Below are 22086 nucleotides of genomic sequence, written 5' to 3'. Positions count from 1 at the left end.
TAACACCACCTCATGGGACGAAACAACTTCAGTTCTTATGAGACTAAGCAGAAGCAGAAAACTGAATCCTTGAGTGTGGCTCTTTTGTAGGGTTTTAATAATGTATTTATTAGTGCAATAAAAATGCAGAATAAAATATGTTGTTGAATTAGTGGACAGCTGAGATTTCAAATCAAGTCAGTCTAAATTTTTTTTTTTTTTTTTTTTCTTCTATCCCTGGTTTCAAAACTCGTACGATCTTTGTCTCCTGCTCCTCACACAGCAATTAAGGTAAGTGTTAACACTTCACATCGCTCAGGAACTGGGATTCCCAGCTGCTCACAGTTGGGATAAAGCACCTATTTCTAGTTCCTGTGATTAACAAATAGGAACTGAAATAGAGAGGCAGAATGAAGGCAAGGTAATAACCCCTTTGACATGATTATAAGCTTTGGTATCTCATGATCTACTTGGTTTGAAAAGGGAAGTAGAATAGGTTTTCCTGCTCTACTGAGGTATCATTCCAGGTGTTATAGTTCATGTGAACACCAGTGCCTTTGGGCTTCTAATACATAAGACACCTTCAGGTTTAGGCATGATGACCAAAAGAAATATATAATAAAACACTCTAGGAGCAACAGTGTATCTCTGTGCTTAGTATCTGTAAATGGTCAACATGTTTTTCTCTCTAACAGATACTATATATCTTTCAGAAATCAGTTTCTTCTTGTTTAAAGCTAACTAACCAGTTCTATAGACATTTAAGGGTCTAATATACATACATTTGCTTTTGATGCAAAATCTGTTCATGAGTCATGTGCTAGCTCTTCTCTTCCACTGAATGTGTCATTGGCTATTTTTCTTTCCTTCCCATATATTTTATGAAGCTGAAAATCAAAGCTAACAGGGACAAAAAGCAAGTCCCAGCAGGTTGAAAATATCGTATCTTAGTATTTTAGACATGTGTCAGCTTGATAACATAGGCACAGCACTAGAGGGATTGCCAGAATGTGACAGTGCACATGGCTTCCAGTTTAGAGAACACGCTTTAAAAAAAGACTAGAAGGCAGCAAGGGCAAGGTAGCCAGACTGTGAGTCTGATCCTGATCTCCTCCTGATCTTAAATGCAAAATCAGGGAAAATTACGCTAGCTAAGTCAGGCTGGAGAAGCTGTGAAGTTTTTGAAGCAAAATTCTGATTGGGATGCAAGTTCAAGTGATGGAAATGCTGATATAAAAGATCTATATATTGTAGTCCACTCAGAACATTAATTTATACAGTCTGAGCATGGTTTGTTCCATTGCATATGTTAGCTCTAGAGGAAAAAGTGATATTTAATGAAAATGATGCCACACCAATGTTCCCTGACATGAAAATATTTGGCTTTTGTATCCCTCACTTGCTTCTCTTTGCATTAACAGATTAGGAGTTGTATCTACTTCATAAAAATATGCAATAATGTTACTTGCCACAGCAAGCAAAGATGATAGCACTTAATCCTAAAACCTTAACAATGACAGTTTATTTGTACATTTTTTGTAGTTAACAGTACAGTACCATTTCGGTGTATTTCATAGCAATTTGCACCTGAATATCAAAGTCAATTAAAATATTAATTAAATCTTTTCCATCATCTCCACCTCATTTATCTAAGAAGTATTTCATTTACCTTCCCTTACAGGTAGGCAAATGAGCAATATAGATGCACAGTCACAGAAGGAATCAACAGCAGAGCTGGGAGTGGCACACCAGAGTTCAGGCTTTTTATCCTTGGCTTTAACAACTCAGCCCTCAGCTCTCCTTGCTTAGTGACAAATGTCACGAGACCTGAAGCCAGCAGCCTGCCCTGAGACAGAAAACGGAAGTATGAACTATTTCAAGTGCCAGAAATCCATATATACACTTAGTGGGTTAAAACGGAGCACAATGGGATCTTCCATGGCATCTCCTGTGCTTGAGTGACCCTCTCTCTAGCAGTGGAGGGCTAGTTGCAGGCATCACAGAGGCTACATAAGGCGAACAAAACCAGCCATTCAGCAGGACACAGCAGCTTTGCCACAGCCTGGAGGTTACTGTCCTGACGCCTGGACACTTGATTTGCTCATCACAATACTCCAATATGAAGGTTACCCTGAACTTCATGATGCAGGGGGGTAGAACTCCGATTGTTCTGCTCCAATAACCTGCCACTTGAGCTAAAAAAATTTGTTTCTTTTGCTCTTAGTCTCATAACAGGACTGTTCTGGTCTATCTGGCAGAGGGCAGTATTACACAAAATTATGAGCTTGTTGATTATAATTTAATTTTATAAGTATTTGCTTTATTTAAGCAACTGCCAAGAAAAACCTTTAGATTTGGAAGGAATTAATATTTGAGAAAAACACATAGATCTAAAATCTAAACCAAGAAAGCTTTAAATATTGATTCTTTTCTGCTATAATTTTGCTAGCACTCAGTAATATTTTTCAGATCATATATGAATTAAGAAAACAGAACTGAGCTGTTGGTTCTTACTGGTGAAAGAAAAGCTATCTTCTTTTTATTCCTTTGCAAGTACAGGAAACATATCTTGGGTAAGTTAAATGAAATAATTAAATGAAATAATTCTATGCTGGAGATCTGAACACATCCCATCACTTCCCTCTTCTGGTAACTCTTAGCTTAAACAGGTAAGCCTTCTATCATTCTCTTGTGAGAAAAGTTCATAGATTTCATCATCTCATCTTCCCTGCAGAACAAATGAATTCCTGCAAAGCAACTGGGACTTTAGCTAGGCTAAAGGTATGTGTAAGCTTGCTATCTGTGATGTCCTGAACATTATCTGTAAGGAAACTGGCTGCCTCTTCCTCCGCTAACTTGAGCTATTCCACTGATGCCAGCCGATGTGTCCTAATGTACTGAGGCCTTCCGTGCCACTAACACGGCTAGTTCATTCAGCGGGAGCAGAATTAAGGATATTGGGGAATGTACCACTGTACAAACCAAAGGATGTTTGGATGTTTTTTCTAAAAAGCTTTTCAAGTCTGAGCAGACACCTGAAAACTCAGCTCGTTTTCTTCTGCCTTATGTACTATTGCATATTTATGATGTATATGGCAGAAGACACTCCAGATGCATTCCGAGAATTGTGTTCAAGTTATACAAGCATCAGCGAGACAGTTCTTACCAACATCAGTAAAGAGGCAGAGATCACACAGTGACAAACAGAAGACTGACCCCATAGAGTGAAGATGCTCTGCTCTTAGAAATCTTAAACATGTCCTACATTTTTGTCTCCTAGCTACAAACGAACTATGGACTGTGGATCTTAGAAATACATTCACATAGATCTCATTTCAGTTGCATGTGCACAGTGATATTCCCATCCCAGGACTGCCTTTCATAAAAACGGCCCAGGTACTTTCCATTTGACATACAGCCTGCACCCTGCACAGCATTTCCTGGTGCCTACAGCAGAGAAAACAGGAGTTCTTACTCTAAGACATCAGCATGCGCGCACAAATCCCCTAAAAAGCTGTATAGGAAGTCACTTGAGTGTTACGCCAGTAAACCAGTTCTAAGAGTGAAATGATAACAGAGTTTGAAAACTTTCCAGCTGCAAACTTTGTCTTTCTTAAGAAGCTGTGTGGACACCTTGTGACTTCCAGTCTGAAGCCTCAGAGTGACACTCAGAAGGTCATTCAAAGCTTGGTGCCCCTTTGTGGACCCTCCTCAGACAGGTGGGGAGGGAAGGAGGGGAAGGGGAGAGGAAGAGGGACGACAGAGCAGCGGGGAGCTGAACACTAGCTTACGAACAGAGAACAGAATCACATAACAACACTGGACCAATGGACTCCAAGACACACTGACAAAACGGATGGACACAGACAAGACGTAAGATCGCTACTGAGAAAAAAAAAAAAGAGAAAAAAACCCCATAAAATAAAGTAGATATATAACGCTGAGGCTGCACAAAGCAGCCGATGGTACTGGCATAACTTTTCCAAAAAGAAGAAATTATAATACAACTAAAAATTAAAATTGAAACAATATCCCCCCAAATCGTACACTACGGACTTGCTCGGTTAGCCTGAATGCGTAGCTCTGATGAAACACAAGATGGCGTCATCACAGCCCATGCACCGGTTAATGAAGGCCATGGTTAGTTCAATCAGCTAAACTACGGCATGCCATAAAAATGATTTTGCACTGACCCAGAAATAAAAGATACGACAGATACTCTGCATTGCAATAAAATTCTTTTTATGCCATCTATGGTTTGTAGGGCTTGCTTTCTTGGAAAAAATTTTCCTGGGAGAATGCAGGGGTAAAGGGGAGGGTTTTTTTTTCCTTCTCGGTGTTTTTTTCTCTGAACTCAATTGAAAAAAAAGGGAAAGGGAAAAGACAGGATAGAGACTTTGCAGAAGTTTCAAAAAAGGTAGAGAGAAGGGAAAATAAAAAGAAAGGAGGAGGAAGAATCTTCATTCTTTTGCACACAACTTTCTTGGGATGTTTGAAAATGTGGATTTTTTTAAGGATGGCAAGAAAAGATTTTGTTGCCTTTATTGGTTTGCAGATCTATATCTCTTTCTTGAGATGATTAAATCATTATTTTGTTGGAAGAACTCCAAAAAATATAAATTGTAAAGTACAGCAATGATTTTAAAAATTAAAAAATAGCGGTATGGCACCATTACGAGCCAAAAAAAAAAAAAAAAGGGAAATAAATATAAAAGAAACAAAAATGTCAATCACCAAAAATTCATGCGGCACAAGATGAGGTGAAACGACAGAAAATGTTCTTCAAATATATACAATGTATATATCTATCTATATATACACGGAGTGTATGTGTATATATCGATGGATATACCTGTATAATTTTTTTATTCTCCTTGCCCCACCCTACCCCAAGGCTAATTGGTAGATGAAACTATCGATTAAAAGTAAACAAATAAATAAAAAGAAGAAAGAAAAAACTAACAAAAAAGAATTGAACGTGCTTTGTTCACCAAGAAATAACAATATCATGCATCTGTCCACACCAGCGGATGCCAGGGTTAGATGAAGGCATGAATTTCTGTGTAAACGTGTGGTTGGATGATAGGGGCTATTGCTGATATTGGTCATTTATTACTTTAGTATATATGCATATAGATATATATACACACTGAATATAGTGCATATATAGATAAAATATCCTCATGGGTGGGGCCTTTGGAGCTTACATAGGAAAAAAGACCAATATGCTGAAAATCAAACTCAGAATAAATTTCTAACGTAAAAAGAAAACAAAAATTCCTGTAAGTCATCTGCATGATTGATTAGTAAAACTTGTTCATTTGGTTTTGTTTTGGCTGTAAGAGGGTAGCTAGGAAATTCCATCAAACAAGTGATGCTATTATGACCCAGGAAGTGCTGCGGAGGAATCCCCCTCCTGCCAGTCCGTATGGTATTCAGCCTGTGAGATGGGAAGCCTACTTCTCTGCGTACTCTGAGGCACATGCCCAACTTTAAAGGCCATTTCTTGCTCACAGCAAGAGAAACAGAGCAGAACTCCTTACGCTTGACAGAGGAAGAGACTGGGGTAACAGCACTGGATTTATGAAGTTTCTCCAAGGAGTGCAATGAAAATTCTCTGAGTGCTTCAAGAAGGTTGATGCAGTTTATGGTAGATAAGAGTCAAATCATCATTTCTTTTGGTTTCTTCAGTTAAGGTTTCTTCACCTCCAGCATACTGCTTTTTGTACTGTGCTGGGTGCTTGTCAGCTCTTGGAAGAGTTATTCTGATTGTTTTCTGCAAATAAATCTGTACCTGGTTCTGCAGCTTACATGGATGAAAGCTTGATTTTCCTAGCCCATAAATCAGGAGCCTGGGGTGGATGAGTGCAGGACAGTAAATTATACATACAGACACCATACCTGTAAGATATGTGTCTCCTGTGTATGGGTATATGCTACGAAACACTTTGTAACTTCCAGTACAAAGAACTGTATATTTTTGCATCTCTAGTGCTGCGTCCGGTCCCTCATGGGAAAAGCTTACCTGATTAGACAATGTCAACCTTACGATATATTAAGCCTTTTGGGAAACACAGAATAAATTTCTCTGGAAAAAATCACTTAGGAAATTGTTGGGCTGGTAGGAAGAGAAAGCTGTCAACTGCAGCAGGGAAGGAACATAGGCTGTTGTCAAGCCATGGAACTGGGAATAAACCCTACAGACCATTTCAAGAGGTTGCGTGATGGGCTCCAGGCTGACTGTGAGTGTTTAGGTCTTACTGTTTTGACTAGTGCAATAAGCAGCCTAGTTTATGATCCCAATCAGCTGCTGAGCCACCAGCATCCAGCCTGCCTGGTGCTGGAGTGCTGATCTAATGGACATGCTTCATGGAACACAGGCAATGGTATTTATTAGGAGACAGACAGAAGCAGCTGCTGTCAGGAAAGCCTAACCATAATCCTCATGGCTTTGTATCAGTAAGATCACACTGTAGTCGTGTTCCTCATTTGAGATAAATGCTTTCTTTCTTTATATTGGCACAGTGCTTCCTAGTTAGGAGTGAACTTATTTATTTCCCTTACCGATCTTTAATTCTCTAAAAGTGGCTGAGTGACCAAAACACCACCACATGGCTCTGTTTAAAAGCGCAGACGCAGGATCCTGGCTTCAGCTTTGAGGAACTTGAATCTTTGAGCCTCGGACCTCCCTGGAACAGGCCAGAAGAGAGTCCTGTACTCATATCAAAGAAAAGCATCATGTTTCTGGTGCAGAAACCAGAAGGTTTTCAAACATGTACTGTGACAAGCACCATTTCTATAGAAATAAGAGAGGGACCATTCTCAAACGTAAGTAAATGTTTCTTCAGGGAAGATGAACGGTTTTATGCCCTCTGTATCCTTTTACAGTAAGTCATTCTGGGAGATCTAGAGATCTAAGGGTATCTAAGCATGTCTGCAAAAAGTTGAATAGCAAGTATTTTTTTTAACTCTGAATCTGCAATGCCTTCTATCTCATTATGTAAAATACAGATAGGTTTTGGATTCACAGCTGTCATTGCCACCACTTGTTAGAATAATTCCTTACGCATACCTATGTATCTACGGAGAATGCCTGCAAGCTACTTCAGTTAGGACAGGTCCTCTGACAGCTCCTGGTCTCTACACAAGTGGATCTACAGAAATCCCAACAGAAATCACTTCTGGAAGTGGGGCACAAGGGGGTAACCAGCCTGCTGCAGTAAGTATCTCAAGCTAGCCAGGAAAATCCTGAGGGGAGTGGAGTGAGGAAACTGCCTTTACAGCATCTTCTTTTAAAGAGATGCAAGTATCCAGATGCAGATCATATGATTACTGAGATTCAAGTCTTGGATTCAACAGACAATCAGAGTTCGGTGGCAATAAGACCTGGCAAATCATTCTCATAAGCCTGAAAGAGGACACGATTTTCTGTATTTTGAACTATCTTTGAGTACAGTAAAACTAAAGTCTTCAAAAGGACTCTGTAGGGTATTGCCCCTGATCCAGGCGGGACCAAGTCCAAAGTAATATATTTAGATCTTGGGATTCGATTTTGATCCATATGAAATCTGAAAGCTTTTGATTTGCAGGGCAACATTCTCTGCTGCCCTTGTCTTGGCTATTGCACAGCAGCTTCATAGTGATGCATATCATATCTCACAGCTGCAGCAGTGAGTTCAGTAACCTTTGCATTACTGGACGATGGCACTGAGGATGATGGAAGGCCAAGTTCTGGCGTTTGGCAGAAACTCAAGAGCTTTAAAAGCTACGCATTATCAGAGCAACAAAAAGGAGCCTGCGCTGGGTTAGGTCATTTAATTTTCAATTTGCTGCAAAAGCGATCAGGCAAACCAGAAGGCAGCATAAAACACACTGACCTGTCAACAGAACAAGATGAAGCAACTTCAAATGGGCCTAATTAAAATAAAATAAAATAAAATAATAAAATCCAAACCCCCACACACGAAAATACAAGCAAGATAATCTGGCTCTTTTTTTCCTGCGATGCAGACATTTGGTACCAGATCTTGGCATATGGCCAGAAGCCTGACTTGGCTGGTGAAGTGTAAAGGCAAACATATCTGCTCAGCCAAGCCAGCACCACTGGATTTGGATAAGCCAGCTCAGGCTGCTTTAGCGCTCCAGAGTAGAACGGGCTGCGTGAGTGCTTTGATACTGTCTGTACTGCAGATACTGTTCTACCTTTCCTGGATGCACTGGGAATGGAGACAATAAGCTAGACAAAGTAACCTAAAAGAGAAGCACCACAAACCTGTTACTTTTCCTTCTTATTATGATGGAATGAGCTAAATTTATGTTTTTGGAGGCAAAAAGGACCCTGCATATCCTTCCTCCTGGCGACTTTGTGCACCAGCACCTGTGCGAGTAGGAAACTTCAAAATCTGGAAGCGTAAATTTCATCAGCAGGGACCATCTGGGAGACTTTTTTTACATATAATCAAGCTAACTTTTATTCTCAATGCCACAGTAATTCCCAAGAAAAGATTCAGATTTCAGTGGCTCATGTGGACCACTATCCTATGGAGGAGGAATAAGGTGCGGTAAAAGATACTGGGTGAAGTTTTCAAGAATATCTAGTAGTTCCAGAGAGTACCTACAGCAGATTTTCAGTGAATCCTATTATTTTACACAGCAGATATTCAAATGTCTGTAGGCACATATAGCTGGCAACTGTAATGCTTAGCAGGATTTTCAAATGCAAGTCATTTTTACAAATCCAGTTTGTACCTGTTTGTAGCATTAGATTTCTAACTGTGTCAGGAGAGAGGTATTTTTAGTCTGGAAAAGTTGCTCTAAAGGACTCTGAAAATTCATACTAAACATCCTGTTTTATCAAATTTCTCCTCAAACTTTTTCCACTGGTGGCACAAGCTGAAAACACTGCTACTACAATTTCTAGCCATTGAAGTAATTGTGATTTCTGCCTCGAAACATAAATGACAATAATGTGCAAGAGGACGTATCTGATAAAGATCTCGTTTCTTCCTCTAACTGAAATACTTGGCAATCAGAATAAAAAAAAAAAAAAGGAGTCTTGAAATGTTAGTGAAGCTTTAATGAAATTATTCCTATCCATTCAGTTGCATATCAGTTGTGGTACATTAGTCCTTTTAGCATTATCCTATTAATCTTATGCCTCACTTTCATGATAATCACTGTGCTGGCATTTCATTACTACCTTTATTTAAAATCCCAGTACCCACACTGTTTATGCTCTCCATTCTAGTATTATTTGGACTGTTTTTCTGCCAGATGGGGAGCTGAAAAACTCAGAGAGACCTGTGAATAAAGAGATGAGAGTAGGCTGAGCTATCAGCATCAGTCGTTGTGTCACTGCCTGCCCTGCCATCACAGGGAAGTCACGAGTATAGGTGGAAGTTCCCAGCTACAAGGTAATGCCAATCTCAGGTGACTGCAGGACCAAGTTCTACTAAAAAATGCAGGTACAGCATGACAAATTGAAAAGAAATATGAAAGCACTAGCCTTGGGTGAATTTTAATGTTATTATTGTATTAATTGAATGGCTTCGGGAAACTAGAAACAGAACATTTATAATGCTTTCTTGGGATTTTTTTAAAGAAAAAGAAAACCATCCCAAATAAAACAAAGCAAAAACAAACAAACCAAACCAAAACAAAAAACCACTTTAAACTATTTATATGTTTCATTTTTAAGGAAAAAAAATTCTAACCAAACTCCCTCTTTTTCTTTTAAATGTACACAGAAATTCGATGATGTCTGTTCTCTATTATAGAAATGCTTAACTCATGGCAAGCCTCAAAAAAGAAGACTTGAAAAAGCCTGTAAGAAATAAAATAGACTGCAGTTGCCTGCTGGATATCACATCATATATCTCACCAGAAAGAAAAGCCATCAATTTATCAAAATGTATCTGCAAGGGAGAAGTTGAGTCAGTTCCACATGGCCAGTCCTTCTGACTCTTTAATGGATACATTTTGAAGCATCACTGCAGATAACAGGGCAAGAATTACTACTAATTTTGTTATGTTGCAACTATGTCTTGGTGCTCCCCAATTTCTTTGAGTTCACAGGAAACAAAATTAGTATAAATACATTACCATGTTAACTGTATTCAAAATCCCATGGACAAATGTATCCTTTTACAGTCCATCTTCAGAGCAATTAACAAAGATTAAACAATGCTAATAACCCATTATTGCTTCACTTTTGTTTCTCTTTTGTTTTTCAAACATTCACCTTCCTCACTTCATAAATCTTTATTATTTGTCACATGCCACATTGATATTTTTGCTTTCCCACTGTGTCAGTGAAGTAACTGCTACAAACATATAAACTACTAATTAGCTGGGATCACTTTCAGGAAGTTTGGCTTTCCACGGAAACAACTTTATATTAAGCAAATAGTGACTAGATATCTGTGTTTTGCTGTTGCCAAGTCCATGGGATCTGATGCTTGGCTGTATAATTTTTATTTTCTATACAGTATATATATATCTAAGTGTATATATATACACATATACACACACATATATACATATAGAATTATATATGTATACATTCACACACATATAATATATGTATGCATTGTTTTTTGCAAATGAAATCAGAAAGCAAGCAAAACAAGACTGACCTGACTTACCTGTACTGGGCTCACAGTCAATGAAATCTTCATCATCACTGGAACATTCAGCTGATGAAACGATGTCATCTGTTGTCTGGCATGTGAGGGAAAGGAACGAAGGAAAAAGATCAGAGGAAAAATAATATAAGATAGATGCAAGTCAAAAGGCAGTTACAGAGGCAGCTACGCATCCTACGGAAAAAAAAAGTTTCAGAATTGTAACTTTTAAAATACTTAACTCGTACCGAGCATTCCAGATACACCTGTGTAAATATGGCCTCCATGGAGCTGGAGTCTCCTGTCAGAGGAATAGTGCTTATCCTGTGCTGCTGAATATTTCAGGGGTGCCGGGTGCGGTGTGCCTGCTGGGCGGCTGACGGTCAGCAGGCGGATCACACTGTGCTGTTGAACACAGTAAGTGCAGTGGGCTACAACACCTGCTGGGCTGGCAAAGTCCAGACGTGGACACATCTCTGGCCAAAGGAGATGTGTCTGGTTCGAATGTGCTGGGCCCCTCCATAAATACCAATACCATGTAGGGAGGGCCAGCCAGAAGGTATTTACTGAGAGACTTACCACGAGGCATGTTCAGGCTGAACATGCTTTCTGCAAAGAAAAACGTACAAGATAGACTCAGTACTGTACTAGCTGGGTTGCTAAATGCATCACTGGGAGGCAGAAGTAATTCCTGTTCTGCTAATGCACCTCTTGGGCTGGGAATCCATCATTATTTACCCAGAGAGTAAATATCTGTGCAGCCCATTTGTTGCACCATGAAGAAGCGCTGCATGTGTCAGCTTTGCCCAACACGCAGCCTCACCTGCTTGCTTGCCAAGTGGACAGGGATGTGGCTGTGACTGGGCTGACAGGCTGGAGAGTCTGGTTCTTAAAGGCCTAAACCAAACAGGTTTCAGCACATTCCTTTGCATTTCCAGCTGGTGATATTGTCTTTTTTTTTTTTTTTTTTTTTTGCTGCTGGTCTAATTAATGAGCAGCATGTACTGCAGCATGTTACAGAGAAGTGTAATGGTGTCTCTTCCCAGCAGCATCTCTTGCCTGTAATTGCTGCAATTAGTTGAATTAGTAATGCAGACCATTAGGGAGAGTCTGTGGCAGCCTCTGGACACAGGTTGTAACATTCCTGCCACACAGTACCAAATTACCGCAGCTCAGCAGCATCAGCTCAGACCATGGCTTCTGGTGAAATTGTCTCCCTTAACAACTTTCCCTTGCACAGAGCTGCCTATTCTGCTGAGCAGTAGGATCAGTGGGATGACCCCTGAAACAAACCAACTAAAATGTTCCTCATCAGGTAGGAAGCATTGCTGAAATCTCAGCTCCTCAGGAGCAGAGCGGCTGTACTTCAGTACACTGGATTTAAGTAGTCCAGGTGAATATTCCTGAGACTCTCACATCATGAGACAAGCCTTCCAAATCCTTATTCCTGAGAAAAAGACTCTCCAGCTTTAAATAAGGTCTCCTTTACGTTCCTATGTGCTATGTCTGTCCCCAATATGCTGCATGTTGACTTTTCTCTTTGCATAAGTGTTCTGAGCTCTCAGCATTTTCTTTAACCTCCTGTGGTCCTAGTGCTAGCAAGCCCCCCTGTCCCCTGCCAGAAGGTCCTTGTTCTCTCCCTCTCTGTTCATATTTGAGCAAAGGAAAAAAACAGAACTGAGATGTCAGTCAGAAAGATCAGATTGAACCTGACATTCCTTCACTCTTGATTTCAGTGGCTTAGAGTGAGCCAAGAAAGAAAAATAGGATCGTTTGGCTGTAAATAAAAATTCTAAAAATAGCGTATCTGTAAAACACCAGCTGTGAAGAAAGGGAATCCCTGTCGTACACGTTACTCAGTCTTACCCTGGCGTTGCCATTTGGCGATGTTTTTTAGGATGCACTCTTGCTGTAGTCTGATGCTTAAATACTTTCATTAAATACTGTCATAATCTTGTCTCAATGGGGAGGCAAGATTAAAAGGAATTTTTTCTTTTTAAGAAAAAAATTTTTTTTTTAAATATTTTTTCTTTTTTTTAAAGTTTTTAATTGCATCATTGTAAAGTAATTTAGCACAATAAGTCAACAAAACTACGCTACAAGAAATTTTTTTAAGCAGGTGAAATGTAGCTAGTGAAACTGGAGATTTATATTACAGTTTTCTAAAGCACTTGTAAAAGAGTGTTAGGGATAGCACTATGAATAAAGAGTAAATTATTCATCACTATTAGAAGACCTTGCTCAGACAGTGCTAAGACCCTGGCAATTGGTTTTGATTTCCAGGTTGAATTTAGAGCATGTGAATTTTGCTCTTAGTTGAAGATCTGACAATTCACATGTAGAGTCTCATAGAAGAAAAATGATGATTTTCTTCAAGTAGGAAATAAACATAAAAATTATAATACTGTGTGGTTGTCACTTATCAACTGCTGAAACTGTCCACTTATCTACTTACTTGTTCATATCTAAGGGCTTCATGGAACATTAACTTGGAATCAGATCCAATTGAATTGACAATGTGATTTAGTATTTGTAAAGAATAAGGAGTTCCTTTATGACTTTTTTTTTTTTTCCCTTTCTTGCTTATTAGGGGCATCACATGAAACCAGAAAGGTAGCATGCTCAGACAAAAACAGGTGATATTTCTTTACACAACATTTTAATTTTTTTTTTTTTTTAAACTGGGGAACTCCTTGCAACAGGATACTGGTAGGTAATAAAGGTTTAGATGCATTTTGGAAGCGATCAGCCAAATTAAAGGTAAAAACATCATTCAAAGCTATTAAATACCCCATGCCTAGCTTGGGAACTCCTCGTGCCACAGACATTGAAGACCAAAGAAGTATCGCTATTTGCATTGTCCTGTCCAGGACTCTCTCCCAGAGGCCCCATACATGGCCAGGGCCAGAGGCAGGGCACTGGGTGAGGTGAGCTCCTGCAGCCTTCCAGCCACTCTCGTGTCTGACAGATCCTGAACATTGGGGGATGAACACTCCTTAAGCCAAGGTGAGTTCTGAGCAGCAACCGAAAAGTCATGAAGCCTGGCCCTTGTTTACCTTCTTGATTAATTTCACACCTAATAAGCAGCTTAAGGACAGCACATGCAACATATTTACACTGCACTCTTAGGTACGTGTTCTAGACTTCCTTCTAAAACTCCTTGTGTTGGTCCTGAACAGAGAAGGACACAGTCAGACTCAGACAAAATGCAAACGTGTGATGTGCAGTACTCACTAAGCCTGACAGCTCTGGCCTGTGTCTGCACTTTTTCATGACTGGTTCCACACTTGATTCTATCAGTGAACTTCTGTCCTTTTCTCCCCATATCCACTGCATGCTATTTCCCCTGATAATTTCAGTTTTTCTTGCTCTGTGATTGCTGCTTGTCCCATGCAGCTGATTTTGTATGTATAAAAATGCGGGTTAGAAAAAGAGAAAAACTTCCAGAAGTGGTGTTAGACTTAAGTCAAGGTCATTAACGAGATCTCTAGAAACCACAGAAAAGATAAGTACACTAATCTGTCTTGCCATTTCCTATCTTGTATTTTTAATCTCAGTACTTTCCATCACAATTCATCACTAACTGATTTTCTAGTTCCACCACATATTGGTTTTCCATGCACCTTCCGCTCAGATACCAACAGCTGAATCATCCCAGAGGAGTAAAGCTATTTTGGTGAGAAACAGCAGCAAATTCCTGACCACAGAAACATAGTCAAGGAAACCTCCAGAAGACCATAACTTCTTGTAACTGGAATCTGTACCTTTCAAAACTGTCCTGGAGGTGAGAATTTTCACTGGATTATTATTAAACTTGCTGATTCCACAAGACAGGAGAGGCTAGTGAGCAGCAACTCCAGAAATCTCTCCACTATCATCATTTCTTCTCATCAGAAATGGCTCGCTGTGAGAGAGTAAGCAAAACCAGCTATTCCATTTCTGGTTCCCTTTCCCCATTTTTAAACTGGGGCTGATGATCCTCACCCATTGGCCCCAGGGGAGGTAAACGGATTAATCCTTTAGTGTCTGCCCAGTGATCTAGAGATGGTAAATGCTAAACATTCTTATGTACAGGCAACATGATAGTAATGAAACTTTTCCATAGGCTATGATGGAAACAATGTTTGTGTTTTCATTGGAAAAAGCATGAGAGAGCAAATATTTTTCTATTCTGTATATTAGCTAAATTCTATATTAAAAATAATAATTCATACTATACTATTTTAAAATATGTTTTTCATTTTTAAAGAATCCCAGCTTTGAAATTACTTGGCCCTGTATTAAAGGCCATAAAACTAAAGATAGGTATTATAATAACTTTCAATAAAATCTCCCTCTGGCAGGAACCCTTTTTATTCCTTCCTCTGAAAGATTTTTTATGGCATTTGTATTATTATTTTTTCTCTCCCTCTCTCTAGTGTTTAATGAAATTGCCTTGGAATAAAACCGGGGTAGGAGAAAGTGCTAAACTCTGAGTCCACCCTGGAGGATTTATGGGCATATTTACCTTCAAATTCTTTCAATTTCACTGAATTGGTTCCCCATTCCTTTCCATGAATTATTAGTTCTGTAATCACCTCCTCCTAATTATTCACTCTAAGGGCCTCTTCAATCTCACCACGGTGATGGTTCTACATCTTTGTTCATTACACTGTACATACTGGTGTGGGATGTAAAGCACAAGGAAAGCTGGGATGGCGTGGCAAGACTTGCTCAAGATGACTCTATTCCTGTCCAGTCCTTCCAAGTGCTCAAAGCCCTAATTTACGTGTCAGATCCACAACCTTTGCTCCTTTGTTCTACACAAAATGGCAGGTGCTGAATCTTCCTTTTCCCAAAGGCAAAGTTTTTTTGACACCTCGCTCTTTGGGTCCACCATTATTTGAGAAAGATGAAGAATGCTGGGTGAAATAAGTCCTGTCACAGAACAGCTTTATGAAATTATAAATAATGCACCCAAGAATTATGGAGTTCTCACTTCTAGTGGAAGAGAAAAGACAAGGACTCATAAATTTAAACCTCAAACAAATTCTTCTAGAAGTACATACTTGGCAGTTGCTTTACTCGGTAAAGTAGGGGTCAATTTTCCTACTCGCCTTTTACTTAAAACTGTTCTGCACACTGTACACATTACTTCCAATTCAACACTATTATTTGAAAAGCAACACTTAATGCTTTGTTGTGAGAAAATTGTAAATCTCTTTGCCACCAAAGTACCACAATTTACATTCCTTCTTGAAATATGACCACCAGAAAACATCAGGCACCAATATCCAACCATCAACAGAGAAATACAGTTGCGTTAATCTGGGCAGCACATTTGCCTTTCATACTTAAAATGTATAGAGCTGAAACTCAACGAACTTTTCTTAAATCTGACCACTTGACTCCCCCCACTGCTCCCATACTGCTATATTTTCTAAATATCTCAAATTTATTATGGAATATGGACATAATATGCATAACAGCATACAGTAAGAATGTTTCCCTAGAATACCAAAATGTTAGTGATGCTGTTCTGTCTTCCAGAAACCAAGATGTTTCTTGGCAAAGAACAGGCTCAAGGCATTTGCTGCTTTGCCAAAAGTAGATAGCAGAGAAAGTGTCTGTCTCATTACATGTCATTTCTAGCTTGAATACCTTAACCTTTTGTACTTTGATAACTGTTTTTTTTTTTAAAAGAACTTGTATTCTGTTCACGCTGTTCCAATTAAATGCGAATCCTTCATCTGTCCTTTCTACACCTTATATTTGTTTCTCACTTTCTATTTGATCTTTATTTGTAAAATACCCTGGAGTTCATTACAGTATAGAAGACCTGAGAGACTCACACTGGACAAATTGAAGCTACTACATACAGATAGAAAGAATTTGCATACAAATGGGAAAATATTAGTAATGTTGTGAAAATCATAATGAGGTATTACAAAAGAAGCTGCAATTTGGGACTGTATAAACCTTTAAGGAGAGTCCTGGATCTACTACCTGTCACTAAAGGGTATTAATCCTCTCCAACTCATTAGCACTGGATAGTACAACATGTATTTTCTTATCATGGCACAGCCACAGCCACAGCCACAGCCACAAAGATGTGTAAGCCCTTTGAACCTCCCTCCACTGATGCTGAGGTTGTGTCTGCCTCTGCAGAGGCAATGCATCAAATTACAGGAAACTAATAATTTTTCTTCATATAGCTCATTTGAGGTGAATAGGAAAACAAGAGGGCCAAATCCTCATGGTTTAAATTGGCATTGATTTCAACCAGGCTACAACAATTTACAGCAAGAGAGCATAGTTCATTAAGTTTAGTTTCGGACAATTCAATGCCAAAAGACTTAGAGTAATTGAATGCAATTCAGAAAAGAGCCGCTAAAAAGGTGAAAGAACTGGAGAGACATATGAATGATACAGGCTTAGCAAAACTAAACATAAGAGCTTGACTTAACAAGGACTAAAAGTATGATAAATGTCTACAGGTGTCACAAGGGTGTAATAAACATCAGGAAGGAAGATGAACTGTATAGGGTGATTTAAAAAAGTAGCGGATAAAATTAAGCCAAAAAAAATTTAGTATGACTTTCAGCAAGAAAAATCTCAATAGTGATCTTCATTAGCTATGAAGAAGTCTCCCCAAGGAAATACCAGAAACCACCAGTACTGAGATTAAGCAGTTGCCCGAGCCATTCAGGTATGAATCCCATTAGTGTATATGCCCTAGTGGGGAAAAACTTGCCCCATCTGTCTTCAGTCCAATCTAATTCACTCTAAATCAATTTGGTATTTGCATCCTATCCATCACTGTGTAATATCAACACATCATTATGCATTTCTCTCTGTCATTCCAAAGCAGGCAGTAAAACTCTCCAGCACAGCCTTTCAGCTAGGTGTTCTTGGAGCAAGAAGATATCATTGTTGTAGACCTGTTCAGACGATGGGAAAAAATCCAGCCTTATGTTCCCAGGACCTTGACTGGCTCAGAGTTGGTAGGTAACCAGCAGCCATGTACTCTTCAACAGCAGCCGAGCAAAAGTGCATTTCCTGGCTGTGTGTTCCTGGCTGGACATAAAAGCTGATTTGTTGTCAAATTGTGTCATTAAGCAGGGATCATGAGAGAGTTACCCCTTAACAAAATCAGCCATTTGTCCATTACTACAACAGACGAGATTAAGTAACTAGCCAGTTAAGTAAGAGAAAGCAAAGAAATAATCCCCCAATTGTCTGTCAATCCAGAGTCATGGGCAGTCATGTTTAAAAAGAGCCTTGAAAACTGAATTAGTCCTTTGAAAACTGAAAGCCTGTTTCATTAGAATCAATAGTTCATTAAGACTGTAAAGTCTGACTCTTCTTCACCAAGTTTGATGCGAAATTTCAGGGACTTTGTTCTGTCCCTAAGCTGTGCAAAGACAATGGGGAAAAATGTTTTTGCCTGTTGTCTCTGTCTGCTGTCAGTGGGAAGGGGGATGATTTTTTGAGGGATGTGAGCAGAGAGAGAAAGAGAAGGGAGGGCAAAGAAGGGAGAAAGGGAAGTGGGGAGGATTAATCTGTCTGTTGTTCAAGGCACCCTGACAGGGGAAAGAGAAGTATTGAACCACAGCAGCTTAACCCGACTTCAATGTACCTTCCCAAAAGCAGAAGGAATGTAATGCTACGTGGTGTTCTGTTGATAAGCAAATCCTTCTAAATCCTTTCAATTTATTTCTTGGCCTGAAGAAATTACATACTATTTAGGAGCTAAATAAATAAATAAATAAAATTTCATTTCCAGGAATCTAGATTGGTTGTTTATTGATTACATATGCATACAGAGTCACTTGCTTTTCTGCTTCTTTCCTTTCCCAATAGAACAGTGCTCTTTTTGTCTTGATGTGGTAAAGGATCAACTGGCAAGTCTTTTCCAAACTATTCGGTGTAACCCTAAAGATCTGCAAGAGTTTTGAACTGGACTGTAAAATACAATTTATTGGCTTAAGCACAAAAGATACAGCTTTGGCATGAGAGGAGACTCTTTGTTCCCCCTTATCAACCTATTGCTTCTTTCCACATGAATTTGCCTGCTTCCAAAGAAATACCATGAAGATGAAAGTTGTGTGTGTTTATACATTGAAGTCATATCTGAGTATAGTGCCTCTCAAAGTAACCACATTGGAAGAATTTCCACACTGAGTGTCCTTTTCACCATTTGATACAGGTTGTTCCCCTTCCCTATTATGTTTTTTTTTTTTCTTATTGAAAGAAACCTGTCATTTGAAATGGAAACCATCAGCCCTCTGTTTTAAGCATAAGCCTGGTTATGCAGATGGTAGTGATGCAGGTGAAAACTCTGTAAGAAAGGTACATTAGGTGTACCCATCGTGAACTAAATTAACTAAATAGCTTAATCCTAAAAATTAAGCCATTACAGTTGAACCCACAACAACTCCCAACCTGAAATCAGTGAGAGCTGCTGGAAGGACAAAATTGCTGAAACTCAGGCATTCTCAGGAGTCTGACTTTCTGAAAATCACATCAATTTACACAGTGTTGTTTCCCAATGCTTGTCCAAGAGTTTTCAAGCAGAAGACATTTCTTTCGGGAAATGCTCTGAAAATAGTTTCAGAGTGGTCTCCCACATGCTGCGTTCCCCCCTTAGAAGAAGTGACAACCAGCCAAACACACTGGACAGCACAGGCTCCAACTCTCCCCAGCATCTGCTCAAAGCAGGACACAGGAAGCAAAGGCTGAATAAAGACTCTCAGAGGTATGTAGGAAAAAGCCAACCTATTACTAGAATTTAGCATCCTACTGGTGGGGCCTCTAGCCTCTGTTACACACAGTCTGATGTATTAAACTGCCACAGAAATAATTTCATTAACATGCTGGGCTACAAACCACACTTGCTGAAGAACAAACACTTTATCTACTTCACCAGCAGAAGGGCAGGGTAGACTGCTGGGGAGCATCAACTTCTTAAATTGCCCCAGTTCAAATTGTCAAGGACACTGAATCAGAGCCCTCACGTTTCTTGATTTCATATTCCTGATTGTCATAAATTCACTGTCTGACGTCAGGAAAATCGCCTCTTTTCCTCATGCTTCTGTTTATACTGCTATAAAATGGGGAGAAAACAACTTCTCTGCTTACTTGGCATACAGTCAGTATTTTAGCCAACATTTTACATTCTCAAAGCAAAGCCTAAGTACAGAAAAATCCTTCACATTTAGTAAAGGGAAGCCTCTGTTTCGGAAAGTTAGAGACTCAAATGATTTGAGTCGAATCAGCTGCCCTTTGAAGGCTCAGCCTCTAGTAAGAGTAAATGGGTTTTCTTTGCGTGCTAGCTTGCACTTAATAACTGTGTCAGAAGAATATTTTTCATTTACACTTTGCTCCTTTGCTGGAAATCAATATGTCGTTTGCTGGCATTTTCTCCTGGACATCTTTATTTAGCTTGTCTTTTCTTCCTCGGAGGGGAGGGAGTTGTATTTGATTTTGTTCTGTTATTGATTGGATCACTCTGAGCAAGAAATAAATAACTAAGTACAGCACAGTAGCTTTAACGACAATCTCTTAAGCCTCAAAATCTGCACACCATGTTGCACTCCCCTCTAACGCATGATTTAAAAGAAATGAATCCGTAAAGTAAGGTTACTATGTAGCAAAGAGGTAGTCACATATGCAATTTAACTTGCATTTCTATTTATGTGCTCATTAATAAAAGCATATAAGTCCTGTTTCTCTTTTTAAAGCGGTACTCCTATTGCCATACCACCTAGTGCTAGGATCTCATCATCTCTTACAAATGAACCTTAATGAGAAATTAAGACATATGGGAAGCCTTCTCCCAGCAGACATCTTTCCCTGGAGAAAATCTGAGCATGTTCATATATTTATCACTGGTGACAAGTTACGGTACAGCCCAATAGGTTGTACCTGATCTGCAAAAGCCCAGTCCAGCAAAACGACGGTGGAGGGGCAGTCGCTGTGCCCTGGCTGCACCAAAGCGCCGTGCCAGCCTGCAGCTCCCAGCACCAAACAGGAAACAATCAGTAAACCGGCCCTAGGGACCACAGATAATCCCTGTCATTTTATTAAATTTGGGAGTTCTTTGCCTCCTTCCTTGCTACTCTCTTAATTTCTGCTACTCATTATTACCTAGGCCACAAAAAGTTAGCGTATGCAACGGTAAAATTCATAAAGCAGAAAATACCCTGTTCCACGGTCCAAATCATGGAACTTAAAATCTAATGTGACAGGGTATGTTGTTCATAAAGTAACAATAAACATAATTACTCTGAATAAATGTGCTTTAAAACAACTTCTGCAATTATTGTAAGTACCTCTGAGTCCAATAAGATAAATGACTCTTTGAATATTCACATTAATGCACTAGACTACTCTTTCAACAAATGTTCCTCTTTCTCTCCAAACATTAACACACACTTTGAAAATGGCATTTAAATACTGTTACTCACAGGATTCACACACTAGCTCACAAGTGGAAGGGGGTTGCAACACACACATAAATGCAGCGTAAATATAATGCAGAATAAATACATGCAGAATAAACCCTGGCCCACTAGGTACATATCAGCAGCTAGAACTGCTCTTGAATAACACTATATAGACAGAAGAGTTAACAAAGGAAAATAGTCACTGAATATCTACATATAAGCAAATATACAACATACCTGCTACAAAAGGCCATAAACAGTTCTAGTTTACAAACCATAAGAAAGCTAATAAACACAAAGAAGATCACAAAAGTGGCTGTGGTAGAACACAGATTCCCCAGGAACAGTGACAGGCTCTTAACCACAAGTCCATCCTTCCTCTCTTAATATATGATATAAACAATTGTCAGCAGCTAGTACAGAAACATCTGTATACACAACAAAAGGTACATATTACCATTAACTTATTAACATACTAACATATGAATATAATCAAGGTTAAATCCAAGAAAAATGAAGTTAAACAGTTCTAGACATTATTTCAGCCAGGAATACCTCTGCCAAATATCTGATGCTTAAAAAAAATAATGCTTTTCTATCATTAACATTTTTTTTCTTTCCTTTTGAAATGTGAATAGACTAACAACTTTACTGGAGGAGTAGGCAACTGACTTCACATCACATGTTAGCGAAAACCAGATAACAAAAAAGTCAACAAGCAACCCAAATCAGTCCCACCACCACCAGGAATCATGGGGAAAAACTTAGGAAAGTTAGAGACAGAAGTTTGTCCATTATTCTCTAATCCTAACTTAAACAAGGAAAGACATCTACAAAATACTCCCATCAAACACATACTCATCTGCTTAAAAAACATACTTGGTCCATCAAGTATTGATGAAGTCAGGTAGACTTCAACCTCCTGAGCTGCTGAACGTAACAAATGCCTCCTGGGATCCCATTAAATTTGAGCTGAACTTCACTTAAATGTCACATCAAGTGGCCCAAGCTGCAAATGGTTGTCATGCAAGAAAATTCTGCCATTGGGGAGGCAGAAT

At 39.2% G+C, this 22086-nt stretch overlaps 1 protein-coding gene across 23 annotated transcripts in view; it reads right to left on the bottom strand.

The window, feature by feature from the left end:
- NRXN3 (neurexin 3) overlaps positions 1-22086 on the bottom strand; it is a 1026565-nt gene that overhangs the window by 25382 nt on the left and 979097 nt on the right. For 13 of the 23 annotated variants that reach the window (XM_086613885.1, XM_086613886.1, XM_086613893.1 and 10 more), the window contains one exon: positions 10614-10698. In XM_086613885.1, coding sequence (XP_086470011.1) covers positions 10614-10698 — 85 coding nt within the window. The remainder of the gene's footprint in view (positions 1-10613; positions 10699-22086) is intronic. The other 10 variants (XM_086613892.1, XM_086613890.1, XM_086613891.1 and 7 more) reach the window with 1 other exon arrangement.

Source organism: Tauraco erythrolophus, chromosome 6 (assembly GCF_009769465.1).
Source record: "Tauraco erythrolophus isolate bTauEry1 chromosome 6, bTauEry1.pri, whole genome shotgun sequence".
Taxonomy (NCBI): Eukaryota; Metazoa; Chordata; class Aves; order Musophagiformes; family Musophagidae; genus Tauraco; species Tauraco erythrolophus.
Note: the sequence above shows the minus strand (reverse complement) of the source record. Positions and strands in the feature narration are given on the sequence as shown.